The sequence below is a fragment of the Oryx dammah genome, unplaced genomic scaffold (genome assembly GCF_014754425.2).
Source record: "Oryx dammah isolate SB20612 unplaced genomic scaffold, SCBI_Odam_1.1 HiC_scaffold_12, whole genome shotgun sequence".
In the NCBI taxonomy this organism is placed as follows: domain Eukaryota; kingdom Metazoa; phylum Chordata; class Mammalia; order Artiodactyla; family Bovidae; genus Oryx; species Oryx dammah.
Window position 1 is genome coordinate 70248374 of NW_024070196.1, and position 19806 is coordinate 70268179.

Genomic DNA, 19806 nt, shown 5'->3' on the forward strand with positions numbered 1-19806 from the left:
AGAAGAGACACCCAAGAGGCTGGGCACTGCCAGGGTCCACAGCCCAGCGCAGGCAGAGCCACGCGGGGACCCAGGGTGCTGGGCTGGCCCTGACTCAGGCCCCTTCCCGGGGCTGCAGGGCTCTGCCACTTCCCCACCCTGGCACCCCCACCGTGCACTCTCGGCCTCCCCCGGCCCTCTCCTCCAGCTCTCCTCTCTGTGCAGCCAGAGAGACCCCTCTCCTCGTCCACAGACCCCCGTCCTGGAGTCAGCTACACGCGGGCATGCTGGGGTGGGGGTCTGGCTGAAGTACACCAGGGGATACCTACCCAGTGGAAAGGTACTCGGTAGGGCTTGGCCGAGAATACACACCCCACCCCGCGCAGCTGCGTGAAAAGGACTGATGAGGGCTGGTTAACAGGTACCAGGGCAGCTCAGCTGTAGGAAACTTGCGTGGTTAGCTAAGAGGCTAACCCAGTCCCTCTGTTAACAAGGGGCACACCTCAGCCAGGGTCATGTCCGTACAAAACTTATACTCGCAAAGTACCTACTAAACTGGGGAAGTTATGCTAAAAGGAGATTCCCAACCTAAAACAAGCAGATTGGGCTTCCTTTAATATTCCAAAATTTATATTCTTGCAGTTAGAAAAAGCTGGCCACAAGATCAAACAGACAATGGATGACGGATATCTAGAAACTTCTCTTAAAACTATATCAGAACCGAAAAAGGCTGCTAACGGTCTGTCACTGACTCACTCCCTCTACGTGTATCTTCTATCTGAATTACTTGGTCAGACTGTCTCTCATTTTTTTTCCTTTCTCTCCCAACTCTTCCACCTCCTGCTGTTTGCCTTTGCCCGCCCAGCAAAGGAGAAATAGAGAAAAAAAAAAAAACCTTCTAAGAAATACTCTGGCTTGACACCCAAATCATCATTCTCTAATCACCACAATCATCCTTTGCTTGACTCCGCCTTTTAGAAGGTTTAGATGAGGACGTAGCTGCGCTGGTCAGAAAGACGGTCTAGGTTGGTCCGAGTTACACAGTTAACGCTTGTTAAACTGCTTGACCAACTTTTCAGAACCACTAAAAGAAAGAAAAGGTGGTGGCTACGAAAATTTATGAACGTTCCATTGTGCCAACTGAGTACATCATGCCAGCTGGACGTGAACCGACTCCCAGCCAGTTTAATTCCAACCGGTAGAGAAACTTAGCTTGAAAACGGGAGTCCCGAGGAATTAAGTCCTAATGAGAACCTGATTTTCCATCCCTGTTGCCTTGAGATCAGAGCTCCCAGGACCACTTACCTTATCGTGAAACTGAAGAAAGAAAGAGAATGAAGCCTTTAAAAATATTTCTTACATACTGGTGAGTTTCATATTGAGATACCTGACTCATGACTAAGCTGAGAAAATGAGGCTAGATCTCTTGCTGTGTCTGAATGTATGCCTCAGTATGTGTCTGTCTTTGTAATTCTAATGAAGTTTAATTTGTAAGTGAGCTCTAATTTAATTGGCCTAAAGAAAAGTAAGCACCTACAAATCAGAAAATTCTAATTTCAAGAGAAATTAAGCTAAGTGAATTTCAGGTTCACAGGAAATGGGAAATAGTCAATATTAAATTATACCTGCTATTTAATGTTGAAGTTTGTTGGCCTAATTAATATAGAAATGTTTACATTCATCAACATTAAATATAAAATTAAGTATCTCCAAGCCAGGCTTCAGCAATATGTGAACCATGAACTCCCTGATGTTCAAGCTGGTTTGAGAAAAGGCAGAGGAACCAGAGATCAAATGGCCAACATCCGCTGGATCATGCAAAAAGCAAGAGAGTTCCAGAAAAACATCTATTTCTGCTTTATTGACTATGCCAAAGCCTTTGACTGTGTGGATCACAATAAACTGTGGAAAATTCTGAAAGAGATGGGAATACCAGACGACCTAACCTGCCTCTTCGGAAATCTGTATGCAGGCCAAGAAGCAACGGTTAGAACTGGACATGGAACAACAGACTGGTTCCAAATAGGAAAAGGAGTACGTCAAGGCTGTATATCGTCACCCTGCTTATTTAACTTCTATGCAGAGTACATCATGAGAAATGCTGGGCTGGAAGAAGCACAAGCTGGAATCAAGATTGCCGGGAGAAATATCAATAACCTCAGATATGCAGATGACACCACCGTTATGGCAGAGAGTAAGGAGGAACTAAAAAGCCTCTTGATGAAAGTAAAAGAGAGTGAAAAAGTTGGCTTAAAGCTCAACATTCAGAAAACAAAGATCATGGCATCCGGTCCCATCACTTCATGGGAAATAGATGGGGAACCAGTAGATACAGTGTCAAACTTTATTTTGGGGGGCTCCAAAATCACTGCAGATGGTGACTGCAGCCATGAAATTAAAAGACGCTTACTCCTTGGAAGAAAAGTTATGATCAACCTAGATAGCATATTCAAAAGCAGAGACATTACTTTGCCGACTAAGGTCCGTCTAGTCAAGGCTGCGGTTTTTCCTGTGGTCACATATGGATGTGAGAGTTGGACTGTGAAGAAAGCTGAGGGCCGAAGAATTGATGCTTTTGACCTGTGGTGTTGGAGAAGACTCTTGAGAGTCCCTTGGACTGCAAGGAGATCCAACCAGTCCATTCTGAAGGAGATCAGCCCTGGGATTTCTTTGGAAGGAATGATGCTAAAGCTGAAGCTCCAGTACTTTGGCCACCTCATGTGAAGAGTTGACTCATTGGAAAAGACTCTGATGCTGGGAGGGATTGGGGGCAGGAGGAGAAGGGGACAACCCAGGATGAGATGGCTGGATGGCATCACTGACTTGATGGACGCGAGTCTGAGTGAATTCTGGGAGTTGGTGATGGACAGGGAGGCCTGGCGTGCTGCGATTCATGGGGTCGCAAAGAGTTGGACACGCCTGAGCGACTGAACTGAACTGATACTTGTATCATTTGGCCTAGGTTTATTTTAATATAAGCTAAATAAAATAATATATCTGTTACAACTTTGTCAGCAAGGAAATTTACTTAATATGAAGAAACTTTTTAGGAAAGAAAATGTAAAAGGGTTAAAGCTTTTCAATAAACTCTGTTAAGAGTAATTATGTTTTAGTCTGTCCAGATTTTGGTCAATTGAATTTCTAGGGTTCTGCTAAATTAAGTGATGGAAGTTTACTTAATGGGTAGGGTACCCCCAAATAAAATGATACGGCAAGATTAATTACTGATAACTGGCTTTCTCTTACAGAGAAACTAAAGGTATTTTGGACTATTAATGAATGTTTGATGCCATCTTGAGATGTTCTCTATAAGAAAGCAAATGGTTTTTTAGAAATTATCATTGGTGTTTATGCTCACCAATCTACAGAATGCTAATATGAAGGTCAGTTCATGGTTGCTTAAGGAGAGTAGGATATGTGTTTTCAGTAAAGACGCATGAGGAATAGGGTTACATTTTATTATGGGAAAAGGAACGATGTCTGACCTAAGAGGTGTTTGTTTTTGAATGGGCAAATTAAGTGATGTCTGCAGAAAAGTTGTGGAAAGTGGACTCCAATAGAAGAATTTTGTGCATGGTACAAGTTTTCTTAACAGGTTGAACTGCCTTTGGTAACAGATTGTAATTTCTTTACTTTTCGATAATCTGCTCTGTATTTACCTTTGAAATCTTTTATTGTTACTTTGGTTAAGTGAAGACTTGTTTCACAATGACCTGTGATTATCTCTGAGTGTTTTAAACCCTTTTGATATTCTTTGCAAAGTTTCCTAAGTCTTTTTGACCTCTCCCTAACTTTGAGTGCTTCAAAGAGCCTCCTTAAACATCCCAAAGAGAGATACAAACTAGCTTAATCTGATACATTACATTGCATGGGAAGTATTGTCAAATGAGCAGTAAGTCTTCTCAGGTTCAGTTCAGTTCAGTCGCTCAGTCGTGTCCGACTCTTTGCAACCCTGTGAATCGCAGCACGCCAGGCCTCCCTGTCCATCACCAACTCCCAGAGTTCACTCAGATTCACTTCCATCGAGTCAGTGATGCCATCCAGCCATCTCATCCTCGGTCGTCCCCTTCTCCTCCTGCCCCCAATCCCTCCCAGCATCAGAGTCTTTTCCAATGAGTCAACTCTTCGCATGAGGTGGCCAAAGTACTGGAGTTTCAGCTTTAGCATCATTCCTTCCAAAGAACACCCAGGGCTGATCTCCTTTAGGATGGACTGGTTGGATCTCCTTGCAGTCCAAGGGACTCTCAAGAGTCTTCTCAGGTTATAGTGTATGGCAAATGTTACTAATATAGATATTTTAAAATTTATATGGAGTTCCTAAAATTCTGACAGGTGCTGGTCAAATGTCAGTCATAATTCTAGTTATTACCTGCAAGTGAGGTAGGGCACAGCAGTAAGCCAGTTACTTTATCAATTGTAATCAGAAGTTACTGGGCTGAATATGTTTTACAGGTGTAAGGAAAACCTTCCCTTCAAACTAATTATGACTTATAGTAATTTGGTAAATTATACTTTTGTAAGCAGAATTGAAATATTTAACTTTTTTTTCTCTATTGGCTCCCTCCAGAGTTTGTAAACTCTCAGGTTTCCAGCAGCTTTAACAGACAAATTAGGTAAGCTACCTCACCATCAGGTATAAAAATCTGAAGGTATTTTGGCAACCTTGTAAAGGAAGGAATTCACCTAGATCTGTAGGGGAGACGTGATAAGCTCTTGGCCTGACCTTGCTGGCCCTGAGAGGGTTTTTTTTAAGAAGTTCAGTCTGACAGTCCTTATAAAAAATTTCAGTAAAGCAAAACCCTATGATCAATTATAGTTATATAAATTTTCAGGCCAAGGTTTTTTTTTTTTTTTTTTTTTAGATTAGACTTATTTTTTTTTAGACTTATTTTTGCAAACAAATTAGTTTTAATTTGAATATATTTGGTAGAAATGAGAGTAATTTTAGAGAGAAAAAAACATTTCAATGAATGTTAAATCCCAGTTTTGTTAACAGAGGTCTGTAGTTACTGACTCACTTCTCAGATAACTTCCTTGCTGTTATGCTGTATTAATGGAAAGTTAATTGAATCATTAAAAGGACATTCTAAATTTTATTTCTGAAGTTTATCTCAGTAATCTCAATTCCCACAACCTCCAAACAGGGGATTATGTACACCAGAAAGGACTGTCTCCAACCTGGGGGGAAGGGCTTTCGATGAGTTACGCTTAACTAGCTCATGTGCAGTGAAAATGAGGGGAAATTGACCCTTGGATTACTTCCCTCTTCTATAGGTCCTTGCAGCGGACTGGTCTATAGACAGGACTGCTGATGTCAAACGCACCTCAAAAGGATGCTCAAACAGAGAAAATTACTCTTAGACCAGGATGAAAAGAAGATGGCAGCGCAGGTGGACAGCTTACCCAAGACGCTGGACCTGACTTGTATGATCATTTATAGTGTTGTCTTGACTTCTTAGACCTTTGCATATAAATCAAACGTTTTTCTATCTTGAACATGATCCTGTGCTAGTTTTAAAAAAATCAACCCAAGTACTGGCTTGGGGCCGATCACCTGTGTCCAGTACTTCTGGGTTACCTTGGTGGGTTTCTCTACTCCAAGGCTCTAATCGGATGACCCTTAGAAATTTTTTCTAGAAGAAAGAAATTCAGTCCTCTGTGGGCTACTCTTGATATCACTAGGTGGGATCCTCTCAGCTGGCCAATGCCTGCTCTGACCCCAGCCATAATATGAATCTTCCTCTAAGTCACTCAAGCTCAATCGGAGCAACAAGCAAATTTAGTCAAGGGATGAAACAACCAGGCTGCGGTCATTTCGGGTTTAGGGCCTCCTTTATCTTGGAAGCAGTTAAGTTATACTAAGCATAGCCAGCCTGGTAACTCTAGGAAGCTGGGCTGGGAGCCTGATGCTAATGAATGATAAAGGGCCGTACTCTGTCAGATGGCCTGACAGTACACGGGGCTACACCCAATGGAAGGTCCTGGCTTAATTCTCACTTGTGACTGTAAAATGCTGCCAGCTCTGTTAGTTGTCCTTTGCCTGTTCTACAAGGTAATTATCTCTTGTGTTAATATTACCAAACGTGCGACTGAACCCCCAGCAAAAATAATGACGACTAGCTGACTTGAAGCCGTTGACCAAATGTATGGTTCCGTATGCAGTCGGTGACTGTGATAGTGTAACTCTAGACATGGGAAGATAGCACAGGCGGGGGGTTTCCTGGACCTTCACACACTGAGACAGCTGGTCCAGAGACCTCTGGTCATTGGCGATAGACTTAGTCCAGTAACAGCCCACCCAGGAATGAGCCTTTCTAGCAAAGTGGGACAAAATGGTCACAAAGTGCCTGCGAAATGCCTCCCAAAATATGGTCAACTTTATCGCCATGAGGGCCCTACCTACTACAAAGTGGCCCTCGCCGAGTGTGCTCGCATCTGCCTCCACGAGGATTAAGCCATGCGCCCCGGCAGCAGCTGACCTCCAACACCCACTGAAGGAGTTCAGGGTGGAGCGCAGGAACCAGGCCCTCTGCGCTCCAGGAGACCGGCAGGACAGGTCTGCAGAGAGTTAGGGATTCTCAGGAGCTGACTTTATAAGCCCAGTTTTTATACCTCCTCATATCTAGAAAAGCTCTAAAACCCTTCATGGTGACGACTCTTCCTTGTGACCAGCAAAGGCTTCACGGGACTAGTAAAAACCTCTGTAAAAATACGTTCTTGACTGCACGAGCCTACCCTTCCTCAAAGTCACACATACAGTGGCCTCCCCGCTGCTGCTGTGGAGCAGTCTCTGAGCTGTGCGAGCTGCTGTCTCCTGGGCTGCAGGCCTCTGTTGTCGTTCCCTGGCTCCATCGTGTCCGACTCTTGGCGACCCCGTGGACTGCAGCACGCCAGGCCTCCCTGTCCTTCACCATCTCCCAGTGGTGCAGCCACACGTTCCGGGAAACAAACTCCCTCAGAAGGACAGTGCAGATGGTGGAGTGCCATTTATTACACCGGCGGGCCCAAGGCCGAGTCTCCTCTTAGCCAAGGACCCCGACCAGCATTTGTGAAAATCTTTTATACCCCATGTGTACGTGTCTGAACCCACCACCCCAAATTCCTTGAGAATGACATAAACCAAGGAAAATGCAATCCCAAGAACCCCATCACTCACGTGCTCTGTGCTCATGTGCTCAATTAGCCGATAATCAAGAAACCCGAGGTTACACTCCGATGGATGCAGAAAATGTTATGGCCTGTCTGGAGGAAAGGGTGATTAGTGTGTGTTTTCTCTTAGGCGATGAGTATCCTACATAAGATCTTCAAGGTTCCCTGCCTGGAGGAGGTCTTATCCTTCTGTTGTTGTTTTCAGAGGCACTAAACACAGAGTTCAGAGTCCATTGGAAAGGTGGCCGAGCACCATCAGCATGAACAGGCCTCAGATGGAGTCCAGGCCCTATGAATCCCTTCTTCACCAGAGTTTGCTCAGACTCACATCTATCGAGTCGGTGATGCCATCCAGCCATCCCATCCTCTGTCGCCCCCTTCTCCTCCTGCCTTCAATCTTTCCCAGCATCAGGGTCATTTCCAATGGCTCTTCCCATCAGGTGGCCAAAGTATTGGAGCTTTAGCTTCAGCATCAGTCCTTCCAGTGAATATGGAGGACGGATCTCCTTTAGGATGGACTGGTTGGAGCTCCTTGCAGTCCAAGGGACTCTCAAGAGTCTTCTCCAACACTACAGTTGAAAAGCATCAATTCTTTGGCGCTCTGCCTTCTTCACAGTCCAATCTCACATCCATACATGACCACAGGAAAAACCATAGCCTTGACTAGACAGACCTTAGCTAGTAATGTCTCTGCTTTTGAATATGCTATCTAGGTTGGTCATAACTTTTCTTCCAAGGAGTAAGCGTCTTTTAATTTCATGGCTGCAGTGATTTTGGAGCCCCCCAAAATAAAGTCTGACACTGTTTCCACTGTTTCCCCATCTATTTCCCATGAAGTGACGGGACTGGATGCCATGATCTTCATTTTCTGAATGTTGAGCTTTAGGCCAACTTTTCACTCTCCTCTTTCACTTTCATCAAGAGACTTTTTAGTTCCTCTTCACTTTCTGCCATAAGGGTGGTGTCATCTGCATATCTGAGGTTATTGATATTTCTCCCGGCAATCTTGATTCCAGCTTGTGTTTCTTCCAGCCCAGCATTTCTCACGATGTACTCTGCATATAAGTTAAACAAGCAGGGTGACAATATACAGCCTTGATGGACTCCTATTCCTATTTGGAACCAGTCGTCTGTTGTTCCATGTCCAGTTCTAACTGTTGCTTCCTGACCTGCATACAGATTTCCAAGGCAGGTCAGGTGGTCTAGTATTCCCATCTCTTTCAGAATTTTCCACAGTTTATTGTGATCCACACAGTCAAAGGCTTGGCATAGTCAATAAGGCAGAAATAGATGTTTTTCTGGAACTCTCTTGCTTTTTGCATGATCCAGTGGATGTTGGCAATTTGATCTCTGGTTCCTCTGCCTTTTTATTTTGCCCCAAATAAAACTTAACTCTCACGCTGTGCATTTTCTCAAGTCCGTGCTCCCTAAGCCATACTCAGGGCTCTGGAGCAAGTCCCAGTACCAGCCCCCCAGGCTGGCTTGGGGACCAGAGGACCACTCCCGGGGCAGCTGGCCCCAGAAGTGCTCTGGGTGCCCAGCATCTGCTTAGCAGTTGTGTCTACACCCCCCTCCCCCACCCCTGCAGGCTCTCTGGATCACTGCGGTGGGGGGGGGGCGGTGGGGGGGGCAGGCAGTGACCAGGGAACCAGGCTGGCTGACCCCCCAGGGCCCCGAGGCCTCTCACAGCCCAGGGCCCCCCCGCTAGCTTCAATTCCCTAAGAGGTCCAAGGCCCTGTCCCCTTCGGTTATCTAGACCTGGCCCAGGTGGCAGGGCCCGAGTGAGTCTCCGACCTGGGTCCTCCCCGCCTACCCTGGCCGTGGAGGCTCCCGGAAACCACCTCTCCCAGGGGCCTGGCTGCCTCTCCCGGTCTGGGCCTCAGTTTCCACACCTGCATAAACAGAAGAGAAGTGTGGAACAAGGAAGAGATTATGCAAACGCAGAGTGACAGGGCGGGGGCTGGCGGGGCTGGGCGGCTCCTATTTGGCCCCCAGCTCTGGGCAGAGGCGCCGCAGGAGAGCACAGATGACCCCGTTTCTTCCCGGAACCCCCGCCAGCAGCCCAGCGAGCCGAGCGGAGAGGAGACCAGGGTCCGGGCCTCAGCCCCACACCCCGCCCCCAGGGTTCACCTGCCGGGGGCTCCCGGGCCCGCCGCCTCCCCCCTTCCTTCCCCTCCGCCCACCGGGGGCATCTCCGACCTCGCCCAGCGGGGGCCGTCCCCCAGCGCCTACACAGCAGGCCGCAGGCAGGCACCAGCAGGAAGGTGCCAGTTCCCGCACCCCACCCGGCTGTGGGGAGGACGTGGGGAGCCCAGCTCCCGGTGGGGCAGCGGAGGTGCGAGGCCCGTGGCCCCAGGCCCCCCAGGGGCTGGAATCCCGGGATGGCAGGGACCACCGCGCCTTCTGCCCGCCGCAGCATCATCCCTTCCCAGGCGAGAGCGCGGCCCTGCGGAGCAGGCCTGGGGGCGGGGGGTGGGGACTGGGATCCGGGGTCTGAGAGGCCGCCCCCGGACGTCCGGCTTCAGGATGCCGGTCCCCTCCCCTGGGTCAGGGGCCGGAGGGCCAGGAATGTGCTAACGGGGCAGCTTGAGCTCTGCTGGCGCTTCGGGCACCTGTGGACTTTGAGAGGGGACCGGGCGGGGCGGGGAGGGGCGGGGCGGGGCGGCGGGGCGGCAGCGCGGGGCGGGGCCGGGCTTGGGGAATATTTGACCCGCCACCTCCGTCCCCTGCCGCGCCGTCTGCAGACGCGGGCCGCACCATGAAGCCGTCCCTGCTGCCCTGGGCCCTGCTGCTGCTGGCGACTGTCCCCGGCCCGGGCCTCCGGCCTGCAGCAGGTATGCCCCCGCCCTGCCGTCCCCCTGTCTGCCCGCTGCAGTGAGACCCAGCGCAGAACCTCCCTGGGCTCAGACTCCTGCCCATCCGTCTGGCGGTCTGTGACCACACTGGGGGCTGATGCGTTCAGTCGCTCGGTCGTGTCTGACTGCGACCCCATGCGCGGCAGCGTGCCAGGCTTCCGCGTCCTTCAGCATCTCCTGGAGTTTGCTCAGATTCATGTCCATCCTGGAGGGTGCTAAGAGGAAGAAGAAATTCTGGGGAGCCCAGGGCCAAGGGGCTGCTGGTCGGGATTGGGGTGGGGGTGTTCTGGGCTATGCCTACTCTAAGCTAGCTGGGAGCCGGAAGGCGGTCACGGGCCGGGAGGGAGGTCGCCGGGGAGGGTGAGCGCAGCCAAGCCCTTGGACAGAGACCTGAGCCTTGATGGAGGAGCCCTCAGCCCTACTGGGCCCCCTGGCCGGCTGGAGGCAGGACCGTGGGTCCCTCTCAGGGGGGCTGAGCCCGAGCAAGTTCTGGGAAAGGCCCTGCGCTCCGGAGCCAGGCCCCTGACCCCCGCCGGGCCAGGCCAGGCTGGTTTTCACCCGTTCCCCAGCCCCCTCCCGGCCAGCTTCCCATCCTAGGAAGCACCGACATCCCCCTGCCGCTTGTCTTACTTAGAGCTTCACTCAGCCTCCTGCTCCACCCCTCAGGCCATCACAGCCTCGGTCAATAAATATTTATTGGCGCTCCTGAGTGCCAGGCCCTGCACTGCGAGAGGCAGGGCTGCAGTGGTGGCTCAGGCCCAGGCTTGGCCCTTGACCAGCCCTGGGGTGGGGGTGGGGGAGGCTGGGACGGGCCAGATGGGACAGGGGCCTGCAGCGTCCCCCGGTCTCCACCCTCCAAGCCGCGTGGCCAGGCCAGCCCCAGCGGGACGGCTCCCCACAGCACACCCCACCAAACTGCCCTGTCCCCTCTCCTGGCCTGGCTGAGTCCTCTGCTGGAACTGTCCCCTAAAAGGAGGGGAGCACCCCTCACCTTCTCCCCTGAGGGTGGGGTGGGCTCCCTTCAGGGCTTAACCCGTGGTGGGCAAGCCCACAATGCCCAGCAGAGAGATGGGACAAGTTCAGCTGGCACCAGCCCCTAGTGGGCCTCCAAGGGGACTCTTAGCAGCCACATCCCCAGACCCCAGGCTGGGCGAGCTAGGGAGGTCCTTTTCCAGGCTCCGGTCCACTGATGCTTTAGGAAGTGGAGGCAGCTCCCCGGCCCACATCGGGGCGGGGGAGGGGTGGGGGAGGGGTGGGGGTCAGGCACGCCTGGCCATCAAGCACACTGACTTGGTTGCTGAGAGTCAGTCTGCCCGGGGAGGGAGGGGAGAAGGAAATGGCAACCCACTGCAGTACTCTCGCCTGGAAAACCCCATGGACGGAGGAGCCTGGTGGGCTACACAGTCCATGCAGTTGCAAAGAGTCAGACACGACTGAGTGATTTCACATGTCCCCAGATCTCCCCCAATTCCAGCCAGTCATTCAGGCCAAGGAAATAAGAATTAACCGCCACCCCACCCCGCCCCGCCGCCCCTGACTCCGAGCCCTGCGGGATTTGCTGTGTCCTCGCGGTGGTCAGCGCTGTTCCCAGCCAGCTGTCTCCTGGGGCTGCTTGTAAGGGGCTCCCTGGGAGAGCGAGGCAGGCACCCTGCACGACGCGGCCCTCCTTGCCCTCTCCTCCAGGTGCCCAGGGGAGCTGCTCCCAGCGCTGCGGAGACCAGAGTGGGCCATGTTCCTGCCACCCGACCTGCTTTGGCCTGGCCAGCTGCTGCGTGGATGTCCGGGAGTTCTGCCTGGAGATCTCACCCTACTCTGGCTCCATGATGGGAGGCAAGGACTTTGTGGTCCAGCATCTCACCTGGTCCAACCCCACTGACAGTGTGATCTGCAGGTGGGAGGCCCCGGAGGGGGCACGCTGGGGCCCAGACCCCCTGGTGGGCTGGGTGGGGCCCCAGGACCAAGGGCTGGGGCTACTGGCCCGATAGGTTCCCTGGGAGGAGGCTGGGAGCCTCGGAGAGGGCTGGACCCTGCCGGCCCAGCCTGTCCACCCCCTCCGCCCCTCGCAGCTTTAAGGAGAGCATCCAGACCCGCGGCTACGTGGACGCCTCCGGCCGAGTGCACTGTGTGTCTCCCCTGCTCTACGAGTCCGGCCGCATCCCGTTCACACTCTCCATGGACAACGGCCGCTCCTTCCCGCGCTCGGGGACCTGGCTCTCCGGTGAGCCCGGACGGTGACGGCTGGATGGCAGGGGAGGAGGTCACCAGGCCGCACCCTCCCGGGCCCAGTGCCCTCACAGGGACTCTCCCGGGCGATAATCTGGTTGAACCAGTCACTCTGGAGGCCTGCCCTGGGTGTGGGCTCCCCAGACTCCTTTCTCCACCCACTGGCATCCACTTGGGGGTTCCAGCCCAGAGGGAGGAGGACTAGGGGGGAGTCGGCTCTGGCCAGGGCAGGGGAGGAGCCAGCCCGGGGGGCAAAGATCAGGGCCCCTCCTCTCCCAACCCCTGACCTTTCCTACTACAAGGGCACTGTGGTTCCCGAGGGACTGCCTTGGGAGGTCCCCACAGCTCAAAGAGCCCCGGACCTCCTCCCCTGGACGCCCTGAGCCCCAAGCCTTCCTTCAGCCCTCACCTCCCCGCCCCGCCCCCTGCCCAGTGCACCCTAGCAAAGTGTCGGACTCCGAGAAGAGCCAGCTGGTGAACGAGACCCGCTGGCAGTACTACGGCACTCCTGGCACGCAGGGCAACCTCACCCTGACCTGGAACACCTCGGCCCTGCCCTCGGACACCATCACCATCGAGCTGTGGGGCTACGAGGAGACAGGTGAGGCCGGCAGGGCACCCTCCGCAGCAGGGGTCGAGCCCCTGAGACCTACCGGGAACCTGGAGCTCACGGACACGGGAGAAAGGAGACTCCAGGTGGGGGGAACCCAGCCGGGGATTTCAAGCCGGAAGGTGTTGGCAGGAAACGGCAACTGGCTGGAGTGGCACAGGGAGGTGGGTGGGGGGTGGCTGCCTGGGTCCCGGGGCTGGAGGAGGTGCAGACGCTCGCAGCTCCTGGATACACAGCTTGTCCTGGAAATAAGATGTGCCCCACGCCATCCTCTCGGAGCTGCTGGAGGGCGAGCAGGCCTGGGCCTGGCTCCCTCCCCCAGCAGGGCAGGCCCTCGTGTGGGGGCCATCTGTCCGTGGCACCCACCCCCACCTGTGCCCCTGGGGGTCCTGGGTGAGGCCCCGGGGCTGATGAGGCCTTCTCCTCCCACCCCCAACCCTCTCAGGGAAGCCGTATTCCCAGGAGTGGGCAGCAGCGTGGTCATACCTATATTCCTTGGCTACCAACATCCACAACTCCGGTTCCTTCACCTTCACGCCAAAACCTGCCCCGCAGAATTTCCAGAGATGGGAAGTGGGTTCCCTCCGCATCGTGGACGGCAGACACCGCGCAGGGGAGCAGTAAGGACCCCCCGGAGGACGAGCCCAGGGCCTGCCTGACTGCTGCCCTACGGTGGACTGTGGGGGTGGGGCGCAGGAGCGGGGCCAGGGCTGGGGCAGGGAGGGCAGCCCCGAGGGTGCGTGTGTCCCCCACAGGGATGTGCAAGCACTCTGGAGCAACGAGCACGCGCTGGCCTGGCACCTGGGTGATGACTTCCGGATGGACCCTGTGGCCTGGGCCCGAAACCAGTGCCTGGCCTGGGAGGAGCTGGAGGACCAGCTGCCCACGTTCCTGGAGGAGCTGCCCGACTGCCCTTGCACCCTGGCCCAGGCCCGGGCTGACTCCGGCCGCTTCCATGTGAGCCCCCCGCCCCAGACAGGGACCAGGAGTGGGCGAGGGGCAGGCTAGGGCCGGCTGTCCCCACCAGCAAGGGCCATGGTGCTCGAGGCATCGCAGGGAAGGGAGGTGGAGGCCTGGGAGGTGAGGCTGAGGGTCTGAGACCCCAGAGGGGTAGGGGATGGCAGAGCCCCGAGCCCGTGCAGGTGACAGCCGCCAGCCCCTCTGCAGACAGACTATGGCTGTGACCTGGAGCAGGGCAGCGTGTGCACCTACCACCCAGGCGCTGTGCACTGCGTGCGCTCGGTGCAAGCCAGGTGAGCCCGAGATGGAGGGCGGGGCGCGGGGAGGGCGGGGCCGGACCCAGGGCGGCCCTGACCCTGTCTGTGCCGGCAGCCCCAAGTACGACTCCGGCCAGCAGTGCTGCTACACGGCGGATGGCACACAGCTCCTGACGGCTGACTCCACCGGGGGCAGCACCCCGGACCGCGGCCACGACTGGGGCTCACCCCCCTACCGCGTGCCGCCCCGCGTGCCCGGCCTCTCCCACTGGATCTACGACGTCATCAGCTTCTACCACTGCTGCCTCTGGGCACCTGAGTGCTTCCGCTACATGAACAGACGGCCCTCCAGCGACTGCCGCAGCTACCGGCCCCCGCGCCTGGGTGGGTGCTGGGCTGGGCGGGCACTGCCCAGGGCAGTCAGGACAACCCACTTCACCTTCCGATCTTTCCAGCCTCTGCTTTCGGGGACCCACACTTCGTCACTTTCGACGGCACCAACTTCACATTCAATGGCCGTGGCGAGTACGTGCTGCTGGAGGCAACACTGACCGACTTGCGGGTGCAGGCGCGGGCCCAGACCAGGATGGCGCCCGAGGGTGAGGCCAGGCCCCAGGGGCTCTGGGTGGCTCAGGGTCATCCCTGGGGAGGGGGAAGCTGAGCCCAGTGGACCCCATTTTGCACCCATCATCCCAGGCTCTCAGGACCGAGGCACAGGGCTGACTGCGGTGGCCATCCAGGAGGCCAACTCAGACGTGGTGGAGGTCCGGCTGGGGGGTGGGGCGGGGGTCCTGGAGGTGCTGCTGAACCAGGAGGTGCTCAGCTTTGGGGAGCAGCGCTGGATGGACCTGAAGGGTGAGTGGGATGGTGGGGGCCCCATCTGGGGGTCCTAGCAGGAAGGGAAGGGGGACGCAGGGCGGAGTCAGGGTATGAGGGCCGACAGCCAGTCTCCCCCTTACAGGACCCTGGTGTGGGAGCTCTTTTCAGGGCCTGGGGGGGTGTCAAGGCAGGCTGGGCCCTGGGGACGCCCTCCTGGCCCTGAAGCCCACGGTGCTAGCCCACGCATCCTGGGGCTGCAGGGTCACAGCACAGCACCCACAGGGGCGACCCTGACCCCACCTCCACCTGTGCCCAGGCATGTTCCTGTCGGTAGCCGCTGGGGACAGAGTGTCAGTTAAGCTGGCGTCAGAGGCCGGCCTGGAGATCAGCCTCCAAGGGCCGTTCCTGAGTGTGGCGGTCCTGCTGCCCGAGAAGTTCCTGACCCACACACGGGGCCTCCTCGGGACACTCAACGACAACCCGGCCGACGACTTCACCCTGCGCAGTGGGGAGGTCCTGCTGCCCAACGCCAGTTCTCGAGAACTGTTCCGGTTCGGGGCTGACTGTAAGAGGCCACAGGCAGGAGGGGAGGGGGCACGGCCCTGGAGAGGGCTCGGTGGAGGTGCAGGGAGCCCCCAGACCCTCCCACCCGCCAGGCCTGCTGCTGTCTTCCCAGGGGCCGTGCAGAACACCTCCTCCCTGCTCACCTACGACTCCAAGTTCCTGGTGGAAAACTTCAAGGAACGGCCTAAGCATGACCCCACTTTCCTGCCCCTCTTCCCCGAGGAAAGCTCTGCGAGCCCCAGCCCGGCGAGTGCGGCAGCCGACCTGTGTGGGGACGACAGTTTCTGCAAATTCGACGTGGCGGCCACCGGGAGCCTGAGCGTGGGCAACGCCTCACGAGTGGCCCACAGGCAGCACCTGCTTCGCGTGCAGAGCCTGCAGCCCGGTGAGGGTGACGGGGGCGGGGGGAGGCGAGGGCGAGGGCGCCTGGCGCTGGGGCACGGCCCCCCAGGCTGGTAACAACGGGCGGCGAGCTCAGGTCTGCTGTCTGTGCCCCACACCCCCGCCCCAGTGGTGTCCTGTGGCTGGCTGGCCCCGCCTGCCAATGGACACAAGCAGGGTGAGAGGTACCTGGTGGGCTCCACCGTCCGCTTCCGCTGCAACAACGGCTACAGCCTGGCTGGGGCAGAGGCCAGCACCTGCCAGGCTGACGGCACCTGGTCTTGGCCCACCCCCACGTGCCAGCCAGGTGAGAACACCCCGCCCACCAGAAGCCCCGCCCACTAGTCCTTGCCCTACCCAAACTGCCTCGCCCCGCCCACCAGTCAGCCTCGCCCCGCCCACGCGCCCCAAGTCCGCCCCACGCGCGCATGTGCGCACGCCTGCACCCGGTTGCTGGGCGCACTCACAGCCCGCCGCCTCTCCAGGACGGAGCTACGCGGTGCTGCTGGGGATCATCTTTGGAGGCCTGGGGCTCGTGGCCCTGGCTGGGCTTGGCTACTGGCTCCTACGCCGCCGGAAGAGCAACACGTGAGACCCCTCTCTCCCAGGCCCGGTCCACTCCTCCTCGGTTCTCCTGGGCCCTCCTCCGCACCCCCACCCCCACCTCGGGATGCACGTGGGACCGCCGTGCCTGCGCTAGACCACAACTCTGTTGCAGGGCCGTCTGGGGTTCGCAACCCTGAGGGAAGCACGCTTGGCCAGTGGTACAAGATGCACAGGGCCTCCCCGAGGCCAAAGCCCAGCCCCCCAAACTTCCAAGAGCCTGCACCCCAGTACTGGGATACTCAGGGTCCTAGCGCCAGCCACGTGGAACCCGGACACCTGGTACCTGAGCTTTTCAAGCCAAGTGCCCTGCTCTGTCGCCGAAGGCCCCAACCCCAAACTGTAACCGGGGAGCTCCTGTGGCTCTGTTCCCCGCATACCGCAAACCCTAGTTCTCCAGGCCCAGGGCTCTGTACCCTTGAATCCCGAGGCCTGTCTCCCGAGCCCTGACATCCCAGCACCTGATGTGCAAAGGCCAGTACCTCGGATCCCGTGCCCGTGCCCCTGACCCCCAGGGTGAGCCTGCTGACCCAGCAGTGAGCCCCGATCTGCCTTGATTCCCAGGCCCTGGGGGCTGGCTGCCAGAGACTGTGGCTGGGTCCAGCCTTGGGCATGGAGAGTGCCCTCCTAAGCTCCAGCCTTGTAACTCTTAAGTGTTCTGGAACGGGGGCAGAAAACAAGCTCTGGTGCCCCTCAGTGGTGTCGATGCTTGTGGTGGTGTGCCTTGTTCCCGGGAGTCCAGTGGTCGCCCTGGGCAGTGCACGGCACCGAGTGACCGGCCTGTCCCCAGTGGGATCTAGAACAGTGACCGCATCATGGGAGCGGAAGGGTGCATGGGGTGCTATGCTGGGCACCCAGCTCTGGCCCGGCCCCAGAGGCAGTGTGGTAGCACCACGCCCAGCTGGTCCTGGCCCCTGGGCCCTTTGCCCAGGACTGTCCAGAGGCGAGTGTGTAGGGCCCAGGCCTCTCGTGAGGGTACTGAATGGGCGCTCTGGGGGTCCTGGGTAGGATGGTGCTGGGTTTCCATTAGAGGTCTCAGACGGGGAAGTGCCGGGGCTTGTGGGTTGGAGGTGGGTGCCTGCTGTCCAGGGCTGGTGGCTCTGCCTGAGAGGATCGAGGGGCAGGGAGCAGCCTGGAGACACCCGGGGCCCTGGGTAGGGCGCCTTGAGCAGCCTTCTCACGGCCGTGCTGAGAGTGGCCACGTGGGGGCAGCAGAGGGTAAGAATCGCAGAGGTGGACGCTACTGGGGACCCAGGCCACCAGGGAGGGCCGGGCAAGTGCCCCAGGAGGCTTGCGGTCACCGCCTCGGCCAAGGCTCACGCAGGCCCACGTGGGATGGGGGACGCCTCGAATCGCCAGTCTTGGAAGTTGTACAGGTTACCCAAGGTCCAGAAGGCACGGACCTCCCTGCTTCCTCAGCCCTGCCTTTGGCAGAGGGTCCTGGGCGGAGAGGCCCGGGTGGGGAGGGGGCGGGCAGCAGGTGCCCCTGCCGGGGGTCCTAGGGTGCTGCGTGTGGTGGGGCGTGTTTGAGGGAACACAGCAAAGGGGGGAGGGTCCGGGGGTGGTGCCCAGTCAGTGCATGTCCTTCCAGACCCCACCGGGCACCTCCCCACCCCTGGCTTCCAGCTCAGGGCAGGGGGGCTGAGTGCCCACCCCTTGGACCCTGGGCAGGTACTTTCCTTCCTGGGGATGAGGTCAGGCAGGGCTGGCCTCCCACCAGCGCGAGCCCCGCGCCTCCCTGGCAGGGCCAGGCTGGGCACTTGTGGGTGAGCAACATGGGGGCGGCCGCGGAGGCCTGAGAGGGAAGCATGGCCTCCTCCTGGCTCCCCACCCCACGCCGTCCCTCTGGGCCTGGGAGTCGCCACCCCCACCCCCACCCTGGGCAGGAGAAGGGATCCATTGTGGCCCTGGCCGCAGACATCAGGCTTTCCCAGTGCCAGGGGCCGGCCAGCCTGGGAAGCCCCAACACCTGGCAGAGGTTTTCCCGGGGCCCTGAGGGAGTTTGGGGGTGCGGCCAGGCCTGTGTGAGGCTGCAGGGTCCCAGGGCTGAGCACAGGGCCCCTGGAAACATCAGCAGTGGGGACCCTGGCCTCAGACAGGTGTCCTCCCCAAACCGTAGCCCCAGGGGATGACAGCCCCGGAGCCCAGTGCCGGGGGAGGGGAGGAGGCCACGGAGCCACGTGGGGGCGTGGGCCTCAGCAGCAAAGGCCCCTGACACCCCCAGCCTCCGAGGAAGGAGCACTCACATCCCCTCCAGGCTCCCCACTGGGTCTCGCGTCTGATGTCGGGGCAGGGACCCCTCGGCAGGCTGCTTCCTCCCACAGAGCCCCAGGTGAACCAGTGCCCGCCCCAGGCGACCCAGTGCCCGCCCCAGGCCATGCCCTTACTGAGAGACCCCCGTCCCTGTGGTCTGTCCTGCTCGGGAGGAAGGGGTGACCAGGCCCTGCACCGTGGGGGTGGGTGGCGCTTCCTTAGGGAGTCTGCCTCCGGGCAGAGGACGGAAGCCGTTTATTTGAGCAGGGGCTCAGCAACCTCCAGCGCCCCGTGCCCCTGGAGCAGTCCCATCACTGCCTGCCAGCAGAAGCGGGTAGGGAACTTTCCAGGCTGGGCCTTAACACCTCCCCAGGCAAACCCCTCCACCCGCCCTTTCCCCTGCTCCCCTGGATTAGAAGCCGCGCCAACCTGGGTGCCCAGCGTGTGGAAGGGGCCCCCGCCCTGACCTGTTCAGCGCGTCCAGTCCTGCTTTGGGAACAAAAACTGAACGTGCCTGCGAGTGAGCCGTGGCACCTTTTGGGTCTGTGTGTTGCAGCAGTCGGTCCTGTGAACGAGGCACCAGGCCCAGAGATGCGAAAAAGATGACCTTAGGTTTGTCACCAGTGTTGAGAAACACTGTGCGCACAAGGTTTTAAATCATTCAGACGGACCCTCTAGTGTTCATAGCGGCAGAGTTATTCACGACAGCCAGAAGGCGGAGGCAGCTTAAGGGTCCATCCGCAGATAGATGGGTGAATGGGTGCCGCATGTCTGTATACAACGGGATACCGCTGGGCCGTGAAAAGGCAGGCAGCTCTCACACCTGCTACAGAGCAGGTGGGTGCTCCTCGAGGCCGTTGTGCTGAGCGCAATAGACACAAACGGACGCCTACTGTACAGTCCCACGTACGTGAGGGCCCCGGGGCCAATGCGCAGAGACAGAGGGTGGAATAGAGATCTCCCAGGAAATAGGGAGCCGCTGTTTCTGACCAGTTCCCCGGCCCGTGCCCCAGCAGTGAAAGCGCTGAATCGTAACCGCTAGACCACCAGGGGACTCCCCATAGCTGCAGGGCTTCAGCTTGGGAAGAGCACGCCCGTCGAGACGGGTGGTGATGTCGGTGCAACCGCGTGCGTGCGCTCAGCGCCGCTGAGC

The 19806-nt window shown here is 57.4% G+C and overlaps 1 protein-coding gene across 1 annotated transcript; it reads left to right on the forward strand.

Annotated features, from left to right (window-relative positions):
* Nucleotides 1-9837: 9837 nt before the first annotated feature.
* SUSD2 (sushi domain containing 2) lies at nt 9838-17092 on the forward strand. Its single transcript, XM_040251188.1, has 15 exons — nt 9838-9962; nt 11667-11874; nt 12050-12201; nt 12640-12807; nt 13262-13436; nt 13572-13773; nt 13984-14069; nt 14149-14417; nt 14489-14632; nt 14730-14888; nt 15169-15417; nt 15529-15801; nt 15928-16104; nt 16283-16385; nt 16516-17092. Exons 1-15 carry the CDS (start codon nt 9887-9889, stop codon nt 16538-16540), a joined length of 2466 nt encoding a protein of 821 aa, XP_040107122.1. The 5' UTR covers nt 9838-9886; the 3' UTR covers nt 16541-17092.
* The last annotated feature ends 2714 nt before the right edge of the window (nt 17093-19806 follow it).

Bases quoted from the DNA above. Each gene is read 5' to 3' on its own strand.
- SUSD2 (XM_040251188.1), top strand. From the start codon at position 9,887: ATGAAGCCGTCCCTGCTGCCCTGGGCCCTGCTGCTGCTGGCGACTGTC. The intron at 12,202-12,639 runs GTGAGCCCGGAC...CCCCCTGCCCAG, and splicing joins CTCGGGGACCTGGCTCTCCG to TGCACCCTAGCAAAGTGTCG. The intron at 13,774-13,983 runs GTGAGCCCCCCG...GCCCCTCTGCAG, and splicing joins CTGACTCCGGCCGCTTCCAT to ACAGACTATGGCTGTGACCT.